The sequence below is a fragment of the Astyanax mexicanus genome, chromosome 17 (genome assembly GCF_023375975.1).
Source record: "Astyanax mexicanus isolate ESR-SI-001 chromosome 17, AstMex3_surface, whole genome shotgun sequence".
Lineage (NCBI taxonomy): Eukaryota > Metazoa > Chordata > Actinopteri > Characiformes > Acestrorhamphidae > Astyanax > Astyanax mexicanus.
Window position 1 is genome coordinate 25,960,884 of NC_064424.1, and position 20,720 is coordinate 25,981,603.

Below are 20,720 nucleotides of genomic sequence, written 5' to 3' on the forward strand. Positions count from 1 at the left end.
ATGTTCAAATTAGACTTTGTTGTATTTAGTTTTATTCTTAATTTTTATTTGTGTGTGTAGTGAATGCAAAACACTGGTAGTCTGTTTAGGTGTAAAGTGAAGTGTAGTGAAATAAAAGAGAGTAAATCCACCGTCTCTTCAGGTGGGCTCTTCTGCATTCCACTTAGGTGAGTGGGAGAAAGGGAAACTTAGTTAGCTTTTATATGTGAAAGTAGGCATTTTCTAATGAACAGACAATGTTTTTTAATACAGTAAAGTAAACATTTACTAATGAACAGTGATTTTTTTTATGTTTATGTCCAAGTTTATGGCTGTTTGCTGTTGTGTCAAGTAGAATGGCAACATGCTACTGAATAAACGTTTTTACAAAAAAATAATTTTATATCTTTATTTTACATTTATATATTATTTTATATATAGTTAACTACTGATGTGAAGCTAAGACTTTAGTAAATCAATTTCAAGCACCAAAACATTTTATCCACACGAGTAAAATATATTTTTAACATTATATAGGAATAATTTTTAAATCGGATTTCACATTTTTGAGGTTTAGGGCCACATAATCTCTTCATACATCCTCCAGGCCACTTATTCCCTTATTATTGAGATAGTTGAGATTATTCTGAACATTTTGATATAAAATATGTGGGTATTATTTTAAATGAAAGTGCCTTTAAAGGCAAAATTAAGAAAATATCCAAAAATCGGGATTATTCCCCTAGTCTGGAAAGGGTTAACACTAATAAGTGTTGATTTAACACTAACAGTGTTGATTTAACACTGCCAAATTTCCTGTGGGGCAGAGAAAATATAACATTGTTGGTGGGTCTAAGCTAATTGGCCTAGCTGATGTTATGAAGTTATATTTAACACAATTAGTAATAAGTAAACCGTAAGTGTTTAAATATAACACTCATAGTGTTAATATAACACTTAGCATGTTGATTTACCTGCAAATTAACAGTGAACATGTTAACTACTCTAAGTAAATTGTTTTCTAGCTGATAACTAGAAGGTACCTCCTCTAGCTAATGTTAACTAGATATTAACTCCTCTAGCTAATGTTAACTAGATATTAACTCCTCTAGCTAATGTTAACTAGATGTTAACTACTCTATTCTACTCTATAGTAAGCCATATTATCTTTACTTTTTTTAACTATTAATATATGTTATGTATTGTGATATGCGCTGCAACAATGTATCAAATGTCAAAACATAGTATTCATTTTTAATTAATAACTTGAATGTCAAGACTGGATGCATTTAGCATGACTGCTAAATAGCTGTACTGTACTCAGTGGTCTTTAGATCCAACTGTTCGTATGACTGCTTGTTTTTTTCAATATATTTTCAATCACAATGTACTACAATATATAAAATCATAACCCCTATATTGTAATACATATTGGCAGGTCACCCTTAAATGGTATTTTACAGGGATACAGGGATTTTTTTTGCAAAAAAAACATCTGAGCTCTATGAATGACCTCTGACTGAACAAGCTACCTGCAGTAAACACACACACACACACACAGGGAAAGTGCACACATCAGCAGTTTCTATTTGTGGTGATGCCAAAACAAAATTCCAACAACAGAAGTAAGCACACATCAGTTTGGTAACATGTGTAAACACACACACCCAAAATGTACATCTCAGCACCATCTTTACCAGCACCAATGGTCAAAAACATTACTGATACTGGCACTTCACTTTAGCTATCTATACTGCTACTGATACATTATTAACATCAATGCAATAGAACAGTTTGCTGGTAACATGCCATTACAGTTGTAGATGATATATCATCCACACACACACACTCACACAAACACATCCTAAACATGGGTACCATGCAAAATGTAGTACTGATGGTGTCCTACCATAATCCATCCCATGCAACTTCAATATTGGCAAAATTCATGCAGATTTTTACAGTAGGGGTGCAATAATTGCAAAGTAGTGTCACAACATTTATTTCTGTCCCGAGTTGAATTTATTTTTCCCCTGGAGCACTGGACTGCAAGTCTTCTCCATCACATCCCAAAAATTCTCAATGGGGTTCAGTCCAGACTCTGTGGTGAACCATCCATGTGTGAAAATGAAGTCTCATGCTCCCTGAACTCTGCATTCTTTTACAATCTGAGCCCCATGTATCCCGGCATTGTCAACTTGGAATAGGCCATATTCCAATTCCGCACCATTAAGGAAGAAAAAATCCATTGATGGAATAACCTGGTCATTCAGTATATTCAGGTAGTCAGCTGACCTCATTTTTGGGCACATAATGTTGCTGAACCTAGACCTGACCAACTGCAGCAACCCCAGATCATAAGCTTGTACAGTAGACACTAGGCATGATGGCTAATGCCTAAATCAGGACTCGCTAGACAACATGACCTGCATCCAATGCTACAGAGTGCAATCTTCACGGTGCTGAGCAAATAAAAGCTGTTTTTGACGGTTAGCCTCACTGATAAGAGGTTTTATTAAGGCTACACAGCTATTTAGTCCCAATCCTTTAAGTTCGCTTCACAATATGCATGTGGAAATGCTCTTACTTTCACTATTAAACATATCCCTGAGCTCTAGTGTTGTTTTCTATAATTTGATTTTACCAAAGGTGTAAGTGATCGTTGATCACGATTATTCAAGGTTCTTTTTGACCACATTCCTTCCCTGAAGATGATGTTCCCTAATATCATTCCACTTTTTAATAATTCGTTGGAAAGTTATGAACCCGACTTAATTAGTTTCAGCAATCTCCTTAGATGTATGCTTTGCTTGATGCATGCCAATCATTTGACCCATCTGAAACAGAGCCGCATCTTCTCCACAATCACAAGATGTGTCTTTCCAAATGGTTGTTTCTATAATCATTTTATTTCAAAATGTTCATCCATTTTCTCCCCAAGTTACACAGCCAATTACCCAACCCACTCATTAGGACTCCCCCTATCACTATTGATGCCCCAACACCAGGAGGCTGAAGACTAGCACATGCCTCCTTTGACACATGTGAGGACAGCCACCACCTCTTTTCAAACTGCTGCTGATGCAGTTTTGTTGAGTAGCATCACAGCACGCTCGGAAGAAAGCGAAGCAACTCGGTTCCAATACATCAGCTCACAGATGCCTTGTGCTGATCCACATCACCCTTTGGAGTGAGCGCCATTTACCCACCCAGAGAGAGCAAGACCAATTGTGCTCTCTCAGGGCTTCATCAGCTGATGTCAAGCTACATGAACAGGATTCGAACCGGCGATCTCCTGATCACAAATAGTTGTTTTTATCACGTGAGAAGCTAATCACTGCATCAGTTAGGGTTAAATAACTTGTCGCCGGCTAAAACATAATTCCCCATGCAGTAATTACCCAATGAGAGGCTTTACCTAATTGCTTAGTTAAATCATTTTTTGGCCAGTAAGTTTATATTAATTTAGACTTAAAGTATAACATATAAACTCATGCAGACCTGTGTTTAATACGTAGTTGAACTCCTCCACTGCATCTGCCTTTGCGTGCCTGCTGGCAGGAGGACGGTGTGAGGGGACGGGACTCGTTACAGCATGGACTGGCACAGGACTCTCTACAAAACACACACATACATACATAAACGCAGGTACATGACATAATTATACATTGTATACATTTACAGACACTATGTTTTTAACAAATATATTTTATTAATTGTACCTAACCAGTATACCATAATATGATCTTTATATTCCACCCTGTATGTCTAAAAAGATTCTAAGAACAGTGTCACTGATTACAATAGGAATGTTATGAGTTTGCTGGTGATGCTGACCTGAAGAAAGCTGGAAGTGTTGAATTTTTAAAAAAAAATAGCATGTGCTTTAGAGTGCTAGCAGAGCCCAGTCTTGGCAGCCTTCAGCATTGATTAGCAACTTCTGTTTGCCAGTTTAAGCCATATTTGGCTAAGGAGGCACCAGTCTGGCCTTTAACCACACATTCTCACACACACACACACACACACACTATGAATATTGCTCTGTTCTATGTTAGACAATATCTGTACCGGATATGGGCAGAGGAGAGTGTTATTCCTGTAAGGCATTTGCTTGTGTGTGATTTGTGTGTATGTGTGTGTGTGTGTGTGCGCGTGTTTGATGTTTGATGCTGAATAATAAATGGTGGATTCCAAATAATTCATAGTGGATACTGTTTAGCTTCCAGTAAATACCGAATGATCAATAGTTACTGAACAATTTTTAATAGCTACTGAATGATTAGTAGAAAATAAATAACATAGTAGTAATTCATAGTGGATGCTAAGCAATCCATAGTAGAAACTGATTAATACAGCATGGACACAGACAAAACAAAATTATTCATATTGGATACTGAATAATACATAGTGGAAACTAAATTATTCAGAATGGATACTCAGTAATACATAGTGTATATTTTCTAGAAGGTATAGTAGATACTGAATAAAAGTGTTTGCATACTAAACAATACTTATTGTATGCTAAATAATAAATAGTGAATACCAAAAAAATCATAGTGAATACGAATTAGCTTCTAGTAGTTACAGAATGATCAGTAGTAACTGAATAATTCTTAATAGATACTAAATAATTAGTAGCTAATTAATAATTTACAGTAGTAATTTATAGTAGATGCTAAATAATACAGCATGGATACAGACTAATTCATTGTGGATATAAAATAATCCATAGTGGATATTGAATAAAACACAGTGGATACTAAATAATTCATAGTGGATACTGAATAATTCTGTCACGTCTGGTGCTGTTAGCTCCTCTGTCCCTTCCACACCCAGCTCTAACGGAGGTTCTCAGGTCAACAACTACATTACCCAGAATGCACCACCCGCTGACATCACGCACTCACCTGATCATGTGACACCTCACCTGCTTCCTCCAGGAAGTCCTGAATACTGATTACTGGCACTATAAAAGAGCACTCCACACAAACACCCACGCCGCGTATTGTAGGTTCTCCTCATTACAAAGCGTTCTATATCTCTTGTCTCAGTTTATCTTGTGTATGACCTTGCCTTTGTTTTCTCGACGCCGATTATTGCCTTGCCTCTGATATTGGATTGCTTGTGTATTACCTGGACTGTGTTTTCACTACTGCCTCTTGTATTACCTCTGACATTGGATCTCTCGTGTATGAACTCTGGACTGTCTCTCGTTTATGGTATGGTTTTGTCTACATTGCTCTGGTTTCTGGTGATTAACTGTTTTCTGTATCAACCACGTATTACATCTGTTTATTTTTATAATAAACCTATATTTTTATCAGTATCTGCACGTGTCTGCAATTCTGTGCGCATCATGACAAATTCATAGAGGATATTGACTAATTCACAGATCTTGTATAATTCATTGCGGACACTGAATACATTTTAGTGGTTACTGAATTATTGGAAATTACATAGTAATATAATACAGGAAATTGACAAATCCTGCACCTAACAGCTGGGGTTATGCATAGGGCTCAGCCAGGATCTACTACTCACTCAACTAACAACAATAGCAAAACCACCACAATCTGATACTGGCTCGACAAGAATCCAGAAGCACAGCCTAACACTATGTTCATGGTCCATTGCCTCAACTGCCAAGTAACAGACCTACCAAAAAATAACCAATGAACAAACAGAATCCCTCCTTAATCTAAGCTCACTTCCTTTAACTATGGCAACAACACACTTACCTAAGCACAATCACACACAATAAATCACATTATTAGTTGCGTGAGCAGAACACAGCAACCACTACCATCTGATACTGGCTCGACAAGAATCCAGAAGCATAGCGAACTATGTTCATGGTCCGTGCCTCAACTGCCAAGTACTCAGACGTCTACAAAACTCATGAGACAAATTATTACAAGAGCAGGACCACACCAATCCCCTTCATCCAAACTCTAACACAAACTTCAGTGCAAGCTCTTCTCAGGGGTCATCAGGCAGGCACCTGAATTATTGGAAATTACATAGATATATTGTATTGTTTTAGTTGTACTATATTGAATCGATATGTGGTGTCAAATATTGATATGTTTATTGTTGTTAAGGCAGCCGCCTTACTTAAGGTACTGCTGCAGGAAACCCTGTATTCTAGTAAATAATTCATACTGCAAAATCAATGGTGGATACTGAATATATAATTGTAAGTGTTAATTTATAAAAGATACAATAAACATCATATAAGTTACTGAATAATTGATAGGAAATACTGAATAATTGGTAGGTAATACATTTTTTTTTTTTAGTAGTTGCAGAATAATTTTAACAGAACTAAAACATTTAACAAAAATAATTATTTTTAAACAGTGTACTACTGTATGTAGCCCAGCTAATCTCGACTGACTGCACTGGGGGAATTTTGCAAAACTGTCACCTTTAAGGAGACGGTTCAGCGGGTATAAGGAAGATGACATGAAGAACAGGACTTTGAACATCTCACAAAAATTTGAGATAAACTAAAATGATCAGCAAAAAAGCCCCAGGAAGCAGCTACAGTTAAACCAGAGCTACAACACACACTTCCTCATGCTGCACAAGATAAAGAGTACACACAAACACACACACGCTCACACAATCACACACCCACATAGGGAAGCATGTGTTTTCACACACGACCTGCAAGCAAATTCAGTTAAATGCATTAAAATCAGTCCAGTTCAGTTTCTATTCGGTTCTAAATGAGATTCGTGTTTGGGAACTATGACATGAGACACACACACACACCACACTTAACCACACCTGGACACTCCTATATCTGATTAGGTCCAAGGTGTCGTGGGAAAGTCATAAAGGAGAATCATACTTCACTTATTACTCAGTCAGCATGCTTCTCTCTCTCTCTCCCTCTTTCTCAATTTATCTCTGTCAATACCTCTCTATCTTTCTCAATCTCTCTATTCCACTTCTCTCTCTCACGGTCTCATTATCTCTCTTTTTTATTACATCTCTGCCCAAATTAACTCAGCCATCCCAACAGATAATTTCAGGCTGTTATTCTTATAGAAAACAATAATATTCCAAATGCACAAATATTGCACATAAAGATCTATTGCAAGTTACCAGTTCCTGCTGACTGAGCACCTTCATGCTCTAAATCTTATGTAATGTTATGTTAAATCTCTACTTTTAGTGGTAAATTAGCAATCATTATTAATTTATTTGTTGCTAGATGGTTGCTATGGAAATGGGCTGATTGCTAAGGTGTTGCCAGAAGGTTGCCATGGTGTACCAGGTGTTACCTTCTTGGTGCTACGTGTTTCAAGTGGATGATAGGTGTCATTGAAAATGAATAGGGGTGGCTAGAAAAAACAAGGGATGAAAAAACTACAAACAGATGAGTTAGATTACATTATGGGGACTTGCACCAAATAAGAAAACATGCAGTTTGGTGGCTGTTGGAGGGCAATCTTTCGCACAGTACTGAAAATAAACTGATTTGTAAAACATGCAAGCTGTTCTTTGTGGAAATCCTTTTTGCGGTCTTCCAGGATAGCCTAAGCCCACCCATGCTTCCTCGAAATGCCAGGCCTGCAGCAAAAACTGCCTTTAATTCCATGACAAATCCATTCCTCAGTAAATCCTTCAAAACCGCTGTTCAAGTTTCTTTGACTGGCACCATATTATCTAACATTTCACAACCTTCAACACATTACCCTCACAATCCCTAATCCTCCTCAGAGCATAGGTTCATGCAGTTCAAGCAAAAAACATCAGTAAGAAATAAACATAGCTCATTCCTATTCGATCACACATTTATCCAACCAATCCCCCACAAACCCCCCAGGACGGAGGATTTCTGTGCAGAATATGCAAACCCGCAAAATTCTGTGTTTATTAAAAAAACAAACTTGGGCTCTGTGGCAAAAATCTTGCCCCTGGCAAACGTTCTTTTCATGCAGCAAAAGCAGGGAAAAAACATAGGAACACAAGCTCATTCCTGACGCACTCAGCTGCCCAATGAAGCATGAAATATGCCCGCTGGAAATCCTAATCGGATCCCACCGATGTTATTCTAACATCGATTAACGCAATTAACAGAGCTTAGAGAACAGAACGATCCTTGTGCTGCCAAAGCAAATTTAAAAAAGAGCACATTTACCTGTTCAATACCTGTATATGTGGGTAATATAATGCAGGGGCTTAAGGGCTCTGACTTGCCCCAGAAGACTTAAAACTTGACCTTAGAAACTCAAGCCTTAACTTGGACTTGCACCTCAAAAAAAATAAATTTAGTGACTTACACCTTCAGAGACTCAACTCAACTTGTTCCACAAAGACTCAAAACAAGAACTTTAAAGGACATTAAAGACATGAGGCAAGAACCTACACCTTAGAAACAACACGAGATTCAATACTTGACTTAGATTTGGACCAGACAGGCTTGGGACTGGACTTGAGCTCACACTCCAGAGACTTAAACCTCGTCTAAGACTTGCACACTAGGGACTTAATTCAGGTTTGCAGCCCGGAGCCTAAAGACAAGAAGCCACAGCTCTGAAACCCAAAGCTCAACTTAGGCTTGCACACCAGAAACTCAAGACTTGACTCAATATTGCAGCCCAGAGAATCAACACAGGAATTCACATACCAGAGATTTAAGAATTAAATCAGACCAAAGGATCAACATTTGACTGAGCCCAAATAATAGAGAAATGCATACTTTAGAAATTGAAGACTCAGATTTTTACTTACCACCCAAAGACCCAAGAGTTGAGACCTTGGGCACCAGGAACTCAAAACTTGATTTTGACTCTTACTTTAGAGACTTGACTCTTAGAGACCTGAGATTTCATCCAGAGTCATGTCCAAGACTCTAGACTTAACTTTGACTTGCTTTCCAGAGACTCGGGTTAAGGACTCAGACCTCAGATAATCAAGACTCAACTTGGACTCTCAACCCTGAGAGTCAAGGCTTGAGATTTGACCTAAACTATTAACCCAAAGACTCAAGACACAAGTCTGACTGGCATTCCAGAGACTCAACTCCCTTTGCCAAAGATCCTAAACTTGACTTTAACTTTCACTGTTGAGAATCAACTGTCAGAAATTTCAGATTTGACATGGACTCAAACCCAAGAGACTCAAGTTTCAATTCAAACTTGCAGCCCAGTTCTTAGAAAGTCCTGACTCAGACTTACACCAAAGAAACTTTGGGTCACAGGCTAGCAATTTAAAACTAAACTTTGACTCTAGGTATCTGTTATGCAGTAGTAGTTTATAGTATACACAGGGGGCAGGTATGTTCTTTATCCCACTCTTTTCCTGCTTCTCACTTTAGAAACAGTATTCAACAAAGAGAAGGGCTAAAATTAAACGTAAAACTAAACACACTATGATAAACTACACTGCTTTTAAGAGGATTCTTTTCATTCTTTTCTCTCTCGCTCACACAGACACACTCCTTCACTCTCTCTTTCCCTACTCTCCCTCTCTTTTATCTCAGTGTGTCAGTAATACTGCCAGTATTTTAAACATAAGTTAAGCCTCTGATGGATAGTTATTAGTGTGAAGCAATGAGCCGCTGATGCTGCTCTCTCTGGCTGAGACATTCCAGTGTCAGTAATTCTGTTTCTATTTTAACCATTACAGATATTGGCAATGCCGCATATAGTACCTTGTGTACCATCTATCTATCAAGATAAAGACACGCTGCATGTCCAAACATAACCAGACATCCCTTCTAATTAATGCACTTCTAATACTATGTATACCTATAGTATGTTAAGGTAGACAGTTATCTGAATCTGATAGGAGTTGGACCTGAGCGATGATAACACTCAAGAGGGTTTACTGGACCCTGTGTTGATATATGTATATGCTTTTAGAGGGTCAGGGGCCTTATGCTTTGTATCACTCCAAACATTCCACACATGCCAACCTCTCTGCTCTCTAGAAAACATAGAGTGAGCTTAATATGAAGCTCTATACAGTATGAACCACACCCAGAATTTCATTATCTGGGGAAAGATTCAGATTCACACCTCAGAGACTGAAGACAGAAGTCGGATTTGAACCATAGATACTCAAGATTCTATCTAAGTCACACTGCAGAGGCTGAAGTTGCAAGTCTCAGATCCTCAAGAATTTACTCAGACTTGAGCCTCAGATCTTCAAGATTCTACTCAGACTTAAACCTCAGACTGGGACTTGTGGACACTTGAGGCTCAACTCCGATTAAAAGACTCACATCTCAGAGGCTCAAGACTCGATTTTGACTCAATCCTCAGAGACTCAAGACTTGAGGAAGGCTCGCACCCAAAAGACATAACTGATTTAAATGTGAGAGACTTCACACTCAACTTCACCTCACAACTGACTCCAACTCACACCTTAGACATTTGTGACTTAATTCAGACTGACACCTAAGAGACTCAGACCTGACTCAGACTTACACTATAGACACTAAACACTTGATTCCGACTTGCACCTCACAGACTTACCTTAGACTCAAACTTAAACTCAAATTCAAACTTCAGAGACTCTGGACTAAACTCAAACTCACACCTAGAGACTCAAGACTCAATTTAATAAAACCTCAAACACTCTAGATCTGAGTCACACTCACATCCTAGAGATTTGAGACTTAACTGAAACATTAAAAATCTAAATTCGACTTGGACTCAAAATTAAACTTAAAATCAAACTTCAGATGTTCTGGACTCATTTCAGACTTAAATCTCAAATACTCAAGCCTTGACTCTCACCTCTGCACCTCAGACACAAGACTTAACTCAGACCCATAGACCCAAGACTCAACTTGAATTAACAGTTCGTAGACTCTAATTGTAAATGCACCTCAGAGACTTAAGACTCAACTTAAAATCAAACCTCCGACACTCAAGACTCAATGTGGAGTCACACCTTATTCTCAAATCTGGCTTGCCTGTAATTATTTTTGGGGGCAGCACAAGGAACAAGAAAGTGGCCTTTAAAAAACACAGACCACACACACACACACACACATGCACACACACACCCTTCCCATGCATGTGGCAGAGAAAGTCTTTAAAAGCTAAACCAGCTCAACCCGTTACTGGAATGCTGACCTGGTAAGCCATTTACAGAGAAAGAGAGAGTGAGAGAGAGATAGAGAGATTCATAGTGAGGCTGCTGTGGGGTGGGGGGGGTCAATGTTGGTAAACAGCTCTTCAAGGTCAGGAGAAGAAATTGTGTCCAACTTCCTTGAGGCATTATGTTTAACTGGACAAGACCTGGTTATGGGACATTCCCACACACAAGAAAAATGTAAGACACAAAAACACACACTTACACACATTGACCCTTCGAACTGTGAATCCCCAGATTAATTTTGGTATCAACAGCAGAACTGAAGTGTTTCCTTAAAATAGAACGCTCCATTAATCCTGAATAAACAGCGGCCTAACTTAAGCAAACCTGAGCTGCAATCAAAACATAGAAATCTTTGTGAACACTCCTTCTCATGAATGCATTCAGCTACTGTAAGTACTGAATGCATTCATTTGAGCTACAGCCAAACGAGTAGGAATTTCCAAAGCAGTGTATTAGCTGACTAATGCCAGCCGTACGTTAAAGGGGTATAAATCCCCAGTATTAAGCTGTGGAGAGGTTGAACTGTGCTCTCTGAAACGATGGTGCCTTCATCCAACACTTCTGGGATGAGCTAAGGATGAGTTGACCTTATTCATGCACTTGGCTACTGAATGCATTCGATTCCTCACAACAATGTTCTAAAATTCAGTAGAAAGTCTTCCCTAAAGTATAGAGACAGTTCCTCTGTCTCTGCAAAATCAGGATACTCCTTTTTTATATCCTTAATTTTTAAAAGAAACAATAAATGAGCAGGTGTCCTAATACTTTTGTTCATAGTACATAGTGTATATCTGTTCAGGCTAGACAGAGTGAGTCTGACCTCACAGGGTGGAAAGGCGATCCAGAGTGGAGTGGAGGAGAGGACTGAGAGATAGGGATGGGGGAGAGAGGGACTGTTCAGCTGAGATGTCAGGAATGAATGCTGGTCTACAGGATTCAACATAGGAGCGTTCCACAGCTCTGCTGAACACATCATCAATTAGACAAGAAAACAAACACACGCAAGCACACACACACACACACAGAAATATTGCATTCTGATGCTATGACTCAATCCTTATCCATCTCGGGTTCACTCCTCTTACCTCTCTCCCTGTTTTCTGTTTTCCTCTAGTTACTCTCTCTCTCTCTCTCTCTCTCTCTCTCTTTCTCTCTCATGCTCTCATAATAACGAAATGGACAGGAATCCAAATGTTTCAATATCTCATGTTAGTGACCTTAAACTGAAAGCTTAATATTGCATTATTTATTAAATAAAATTATTTATTCTGCACATATTATTATACAATAACTAGAACCACTGCATATTTAATCACAACTCTTACAAAAAAAACATACTCATAAACATTTGTAGAATTATAGCAAAATATTTAACAATTACTCTGCATTATTCAGTACCTACTTTGAATTATCCAGTATCTACAATAGATTACATTTAGTACCTACAATGAATCATTCAATATCTACTCTAAATTATTCTATATCCATTATACATTATTCAGTTTCTATTATGAATCATTCATCAATCATCAGTATTAACTCTGAATTATTCTGTATCCACTATTAATTATTCAGTATCTACTATATTATTCAGTGCCTACTATCAATTATTGAGTATCTACTTTAAATTATTCAGTACTTACTATAAATCATTCAGTATCTACTCTGAATGATTCTGTATTCATTATTAACTATTCAGTATCTACTGTATATTATTCTGTATTCATTATAATTCATAGAATTCATAATTAATCTACTATGAATTGTTCAGTAACTGTTGCGTCATTTACTTAGTTAATTAGTATCAACTAAATTAGTTAAATTAGTATCTTTTTACAAATGATTCAGTATGTACTATAATTTATTCAGCATTTACTATGAATTATTTCTACTATGAACAAACCATTATCTAGTATGGATTGTGTAGTCCCTACTAAAAAAGATTAAGTATCCACTATGAATTATTTAGTATTTACTAGGAATTATTCAGCATCTATTAGACATTATATGCATTGATTTATTTCATATCTTATACAAATAATTTAATATTCTATTATTACAGTGTTATATTAATCAATCAGCATATAGTATGAGTTATTAAGTTTCCACAGTAAATTATTTGGTATCTGTTATAAATGAATCACAACTATAACACTACTATAAATGATTAAGTATCCACAAAAAATTATCCAGTATTCACTATTACTAAAATCTTACATAAATAAATAGTAACTACTATGAATAAGTCTTGCTGTGCATCCCTGGATTCTGCCACACGTGTGAAAGGTGTGTGTTAATCTGAGTATCTTAATTTATTAATCCATAATTACTGGTCTGTACAGTTAAATTCATTCATTCATAATTAAATGAATGAAACTGTAATGAAGCTCAGGTTCATTAGAATACAATGATATAACTGTTGTGGAGTTCAGGATTTTAACCTTCTTGTGTTGAAAGCTTTTTCTTTGCTGTTACTCAATTTTCTAAATCCTGCTGGTCACACACTGTTACACTGTGATATCAGTGTAATGGGGAGAGATAGTGAAGAGTGCTAAAGAGAAGTTCATTTAAAGCCTTTAGAGACAAAGATCAAAAAGAAAATCCTCATACAAACCAGAATCCATATTCAAATCCATTCAAATTGCAGGAATGACTTCATCCCAGCAGACACGCACTGACCACATGGCCATCTCATCTTCTACACTGTGGAAAAGATTCTGCCCTTCCGCCTATAGGTTCACCTTCTGTATTAACAATCTGACTTTTTCAGCTGAGCACAAAAAACCCTGAACCTGAGAAAACCAGAGAAAAACACAACTCAACAAGGCAAATTAGTCAACCATTTCAGGCATTGTTTAAGAGAAGATCATAGACCCTCTCGTGCAGCTCTGTTACATCAGCAAATTGAAATTGTAAATTGAAATAACACTCAAGTTTAGAAAATAACCACTTTAAATTCTACCTTAAATGTGGCAGCTCGAACAGCAGTTCCAATACAAGACGCAGCTTTAGTCAACCTAATGTTAGCAGCAAGTTCTATTTTTCTCTCACTCAATGTTTATAAAGCCTGCTAGAAGAGTTTAACAAGACGTGTCTCATCTATTATTAGCATTTTCCCCTTCGAGTTTTCCCTTCCACCTTTAATTCCACCTAAAATGTGGCGGCTTGACCAGCAGTTCCAAAACAACAGGAATACTTTGGCAAATGCTATTAAACCTTTAATGTACAAAACAGAAGCCTTATCTCAATGATGTCCAGATGCGATGTCAACTTCTTTGGCCTAGGAAGCCTCTTGATTGGACCAACACACGTTCAAAACATACAGTATATGGTGTTTAGACAAATTCCAGATCTCTTTTGGAATAAAATAGACACTGTGTGCTTCAGACCAAAGACGGTAACAACTTTCCAGACCTTTTTCAGAAACAAGCCCACAAGTCAGGGTCTGTTGTGAGTTGTGTCAGTACACTTCTGTGATGGCAGCATTAATGCAGAAAACTAAACATTAGGTATAAGTATCTTAAGGACTTAGAAAATATGCCTTAAGCTGAAACACACAAAAGAAATCTATTAATTCTGTTAATTAATCATGAGTATGTTTTGGGCCTAGCGCACAATGAATCAATCAGCATGTCATTTGCCATTCGATTTAAGAGCCTGGTGCGTTCTGATTATGACATTGCTATTTCAATGGCACAGCTACCAGGAAGTCTTCAACACTACCATACCAAGCAGTAGTGTATGTGTGTTGGGCACATGCCTGTGTTGACAATTCACTGCCAATTTAGCAATGAATGTCTTACTGTTGATACCTGTCTAGGTTGTTTTCAGTTAGTGGCACACCGTTGTTTTTTACATTGCTAAGATAGCAAAACAATGACGCAAGTGGAAGGTGTGAAAATAGACTGTTGGTAGGGTATAAGATAGAAATGAGCATCGTGCCAAGCTTTTTGCAGGGCCTTTAATCTTTTCCAGGGTGGTTCATGCATTTTTCAACATTTCAAGACAATGCAAAACCACATGCTGCACACACTACAAAGACATGGCTAAGGAGGAAGAGAGTACAGGTACTGGACTGGCTTGTGACTCAGTGTCCCCACTAGGTTACACAATATGCTGTATGGACAGTATGCAGTATTATCCTGCTGAAAAAAAAATATGACTAAATGTTGTGGACTCCACTTCTAATGAATGCTTTAATCTAATTAAGATAGTATCTATTGCTGAAACAGATGTACACCTACACAGCTAGTCTAGTCTCTGTTGAGAAGAATTGCCAACAGAAAAGGACTCAGAGGGATGCAGAGAAACATGAGAATATTGGCAACATGCCTAAGGCCAGGTGTGGGTTAGAGGGGTATAAATCCCCCAGCACTGAGCTGTTGATTGGTGGGATTGTTCTCTGGAATAATGGATAGATAGTCAATTCAATATGTTTGGGAAAAGTTGAGAAGTTGAGGATGAAGTCATCCAACATTTAACTCCAATGCTGCGAAGTCTAGGACAAAACCTTCCATGGACAGTAGAGATAGTTACACCAACAAAAGCAGGATAAATACAGGATACATTTTCAATGCCATTGATTACAGAAGAAACAATAAATGAATAGGTGTTTTAATACTGTTGTCTATGTAAGGTATGTGTATTTATAAATGCTGTTTAGTTAAGAAAGCTTTATAGCTGCAATTTTGTTATGCATTCGTGTGTGTGTGGGTGTCAGAGATAGTTTCAGTATTGTGTGTGTGTGTGTGTGTGTGTGTGTATGAGGGCAGTTTCACCTGCACAGGTGAGTAGGCTTACCCCTGTAGCCGGAACCGTGTGTGAGATCAGATCAGGTGTCGCTGAGTGGAGACAGAAGTCCCTCAGTGTGAGCCAGCAGCCCAAACAACAACCAGCCGCCTGCAGAGTGGACTCTACCTGACCGGCAGAGCACCTGAGTGACTCACTCCAGCACACAGACCTCACACTCGCTCTGTTTCTGTCACACACACGCACACTCGTACACACGTACACTCGTACATACCTGCTCGCTGTATAATGCTCAGATTCAGAAACAATCCACGCTGAAAAAAAGAGTGAGCAACATCCACTGTTTCCCTCCTCCTCTCTCTCCACTGCTCTCTCTCAAAACACTGCAGAGGCAACAGGGAGGAGTCTGAATGACTGCCCTTCCCTTGGCCAATCAGCACAGCCGCAGGCATAAATGGGGGCCGCAGGTGTGATGTCATAGGGCAGGTTCCTTATACCCTACAGCTCTTTCTCTCTCTCTGGAAAGCTTTCTCTTTTGTGATATACACACAAACATACACACAATATATCTCTTCACAACTTCACACAAACAAACAAACAAACACACACACACACACACACACAAGTAGACAATGAATTCTCTCTTATGCACAGCTTATTGTTCTCAGGCCATATCTGTGCTAGGCATGTGAAGCATGATGATGGTAGCATCATGATGGGTGACTGCTCAACATCTCAATTCTTGAGGACAACCTCTTTCAATCTGCCAAAACTGAAATCAAGACTGGTACAGAAGTTTACCCCTTCCCTTAACACATGGATGTTGCTATACTCGACTGGTATATATGTATTAACAAGCCAAATGAAAGCCCAATCTAAGACTACAGATCTGTGGTATGATTTAATGACTGCTTTACAACAACACAACAAATCTAACACGAAGAACCTGGTGGAGTCTGTCTGAAAGACTGGGTAAAAACAAATCCATCCTAGTTGCTAAGCTAATATAGATATACCAAGAGATTTGAAATGTAAATGCACCAATATTATGCATTATTATTGTGTGGTAGGCGCAGTATGTTGCGCGAATCAAATAAAACAACCCTCAACGTTCCATAATAATTCCATGTTGTAATGCAGAGAAACTGGAAATACAGGACTAAGGCTGCGCTAATACCAAGCAGCTTGTTGTCCAAATATCAGAAGCATTACCATCTGTTTATTGGGTGTCTAATTAGTTTGTCATGGTGAGGCAGATCTCAGACAGCCGGAGATACAAACAAGAGAATTTATTAAAACGAGTATCACTAAGAGTAGTCAGGATATGCAGGGTCAATGCCGGTAAACAGAAGCCAACAGGAAATAACATGCCAAAATGTGAGTAACAGTCCAGGGTTCAAGGTAAATTGTGTTGAGTTGAGGTAAAAAAAATGAGAGCAATCAAGACCATGGAAGTACCACTTTGTAAAGCAGGACAAACCAAACAATACTCAGCAACAAGTGTGTGTGTGCTGAATGGTCTTAAGCGCTGTGATCACAGGTGAATTCAATATTCTGGTGATTTGCTTCCTGGAGTCAGGTAATCGTGTGAGTGTGTGATGTCATGGTGTGGTGCGTTCTGGGTAATGTAATCCAGAGACTGGAGATCGCAGTAAGAGCTGAGTGCAGGGGAGACAGTTGCACTTTCAGTGCCAGGCATGACATAGTTTTGTAGATGGGCCTACGTCGCCCAACTGATTCTAATTGATGTGAACTCAATTGTTGTCTCAGTGCGGGAAGATACACTGGAATTTTGCTTTAAACACATAACTTATGTATACACAATTTTTCCAGATATTTGTGGACACCTCTTCTGATGAATGCATTTAGCCATTTTTGGTTTTGGTTGTACCTACTGCTAGTTTATGTAGTGATAGGACAGGAATCTCTAGAGCAGATGAACATAAACTTTTTGGTGATGGTGCTCCATCCAGTAGGTTTAAGGTGAGCTAGGGAGGTGAGCTTACTGATGTATGTGTCACTAAATACAATCAAATCCTTACAGCAATGCTCCTAGAATGTTTAGGACTCTAGATAGTCTTGTAGAAAGCCTTCCCCAGACAGTAGAGAGTTAAGTCCAACAAAAACAGGATGTGAGCAGGTGTCCCAGTACAATCGCCTATATTGTGTATGTGGTACGTGACTGTGTGTGTGTGTGTGTCTCCGTATGGGATGTGAAACCAAGAAGCACCTGCCCTATTCTACACCTGTCCCCAACCCTACACCTTTGTCTGCTCTGACCGCCACCATAGCAACGCACACGCGCACATGCACACACACACACACACACACACACACACACTCACGCACACAAGCATACACACAAACACTGACTGGATGTGGATTGGGTCCTCCAGGCCAGCTTTAGGCCGTCTTTCTCCAGTGCAAATATATGCAATTGTCTTTGCATGGCTATTAGCATACAAAGCACAGCTGCGCCATTAGCATCCACAGCATGTGGCCAGTTCCCTAGAGGTGGAATAGCTGTATGTCCCACCCAGCCACTGCAACAGCAGCTCATATCAATCTTACAGGAATTAACCAGGAAGGAAACACCTTAAAAAGCAAAATGCAGTGTCAGTGACGCTGCTTGTCTGCTGTAAGTATATATGCTAACAGTGTACTTTCCTCAAAAATACACAGTACGATTATTTTTAGATTTTATTTCTCTCAATTAAGCTAGGCTAACCTATTAAGCTGTATATACCAAGATGATGCCACAACACAAGAAGGGTGAAGACTAGCACATGCTTCCTTTGACACATGTGAAGTCAGCCACCACCTCTTCTTGAAACTGCTGCTGATGCAGAATTGCAGCTAACAAGTAGCATCACAGCATGCTCGAAGGAAAGCGCAGTGACTCAGTTCTGATACATCAGCTCACAGATGCTTCATGCTGATCAACATCACCCTTTGGAGTGATGAGGCACCATCTACCCACTCAGAGAGAGCAAGGCCAATTATGCTCTCTCAGGATTCCAGCAGCATGACTGGGATTCGTAGTGGCAGCGCTTAGCCAGCTGGACCATTTGGCATCCAATGTTTGGATAGTGATTTAGATAGATAAATAGATCCACAATCCTTGCTGTGTGTGTGTAAACATTATTCTGCTGAAGAAACAAAACATGATGTAGCACTTACCTCGAATATTAAAATAAGATGGATGCTGTTGGACCAGAACTAGGTTCGTAAAGGGCAGTTATTGATTAAATAACCATTGACCAAAAACAAATGAGAAAACACCACAGGCCAATGTTAAGTTTAGAATTGCCGGCTTTATGAAAAAAAATGTAAAATTAGGAAGTAGAATTGTATTAAGAAATAGGATCCTTCAAAACATTACATACTTAACACATGACAGACAAAATGATCACATATGGATGAAAAGAGAGTCAAACAAGAATCTGAGATTTACTCAGTTACCCTGTAAGTTAAGAAAACCCTTTTTGAATTCTTACTCTCTAGTTAACTTAACTTAGTTAGTTTCAGTAGTTTAATTAGTATCTCAATTGAGCTCTTAGTGTTCTAATATCGGTTTTTGTTTAGTTGGTTTGAAGTTATTTGATATAACTAGGTTTATTTATTTTAATTATCTATCTTTGATATTAATCAAATTAGGCCTATTTTTATTTTAACTAAATCACAAGCATTTGGTATTACCCTTTATCAGTAAGTTATTACAACCAAAAAAAACATAGGGCATATCACTAAGTCCACATGAGAAAGTTAACACCTGTAAATGCAGTATCAATCAACCTTACAGTTAAACACATTCAAGGCATATGCATAAGCATCTAACTGTATCAATGTCCATTAAATCGAGTCCTTAGTGCTAAACAGTCCTTCAGCAAACAAAATGGAGACGGTCCTTTTTACTCAGCAGCGCGAGCTCTCCATGCACTGCTCACGTGATCCAGAGGGAAATTAGCACTTTAATTTGAACAGCCTTACCGCGGTTGCTGAGAGACCCTGGCTCCTCGCTACAACGTCCACTCCCTCCGAATGGGAAAAAGATCGTTTCTCTCGACGCACAAACACACAGTCCCAGTCGTAGCTCCTAACTCGGGTGGCTCGCCATCTACTTTTATCACGCGCTGCGGCCGTGATGCTCCAAGCTCCACTCTTCCTCCGTGATTCTCGAGAGTAATTCAAATTAAACGCTAACAAAACCACAGTCTATCAGCATAGACAGAAGACTAAACAACACTTAAAAAAACAAATAAATTGTGAAATCCACTTAAACCTTCTCTTTTTCTTTCCTTCTTAATGGAGCTACTCTCCAACGCGACTTCACCCGTGTGTGCTGCGTTGATTCTGCCCCGAGTCCTCTATGGAGGACGACTATCGGTGCTGTGATTGGCTGTTAGCTATGACCTTTCAACTTCAACCAATGATAAAATAATGTACCAAAACATGAAATAATGTTTTTTTTTTTTTTAATACTATTTATTTATTTTATACGTTTTTTAATATCACTAACTAAATTATTAAAATTATGAATTTCTGCTTAATATTCATTCTTATTTATTAACTATTTAATAGTCAATGTCTACTTTCACCTGGGTTACACCCTCCCCTCTTAAATCTATGCAAGTCCCTTTGCATGAATAAAAGGCTTACACTACTTTTGGCTCAGGGAGTGGAGTTAACATAGATTCTAACATGGAGCTAGAAATAGCTGAACTCAAAGACTGGAATAAGTTTTGGACAATAGTTACTAAGGGATTCCCAAGCTCAGGATATGTCAGTTTTCTGGGGGGGTCTCTTTGTCTTGTAGATCTTCGCAGTTCACTCGGATTTTCATCTTCTTCTTGATCATCTTGTATTTC

General features: G+C 38.4%; 1 protein-coding gene across 5 annotated transcripts in view; it reads right to left on the minus strand.

Annotated features, from left to right (window-relative positions):
- The window catches only part of shroom3 (shroom family member 3), a 104,911-nt gene that overhangs the window by 40,253 nt on the left and 43,938 nt on the right, over positions 1 to 20,720 (minus strand). For 2 of the 5 annotated variants that reach the window (XM_007233962.4, XM_007233963.4), the window contains one exon: positions 3,481 to 3,594. The exons of 1 other annotated variant lie outside the window; for it this stretch is intronic. In XM_007233962.4, the coding sequence (XP_007234024.3) occupies positions 3,481 to 3,594 (114 nt within the window). Of the gene's footprint in view, positions 1 to 3,480; positions 3,595 to 15,903; positions 16,106 to 16,126; positions 16,245 to 20,720 lie in introns of those variants that run through there. 2 more of the 5 variants (XM_022676423.2, XM_049466046.1) reach the window with 2 other exon arrangements.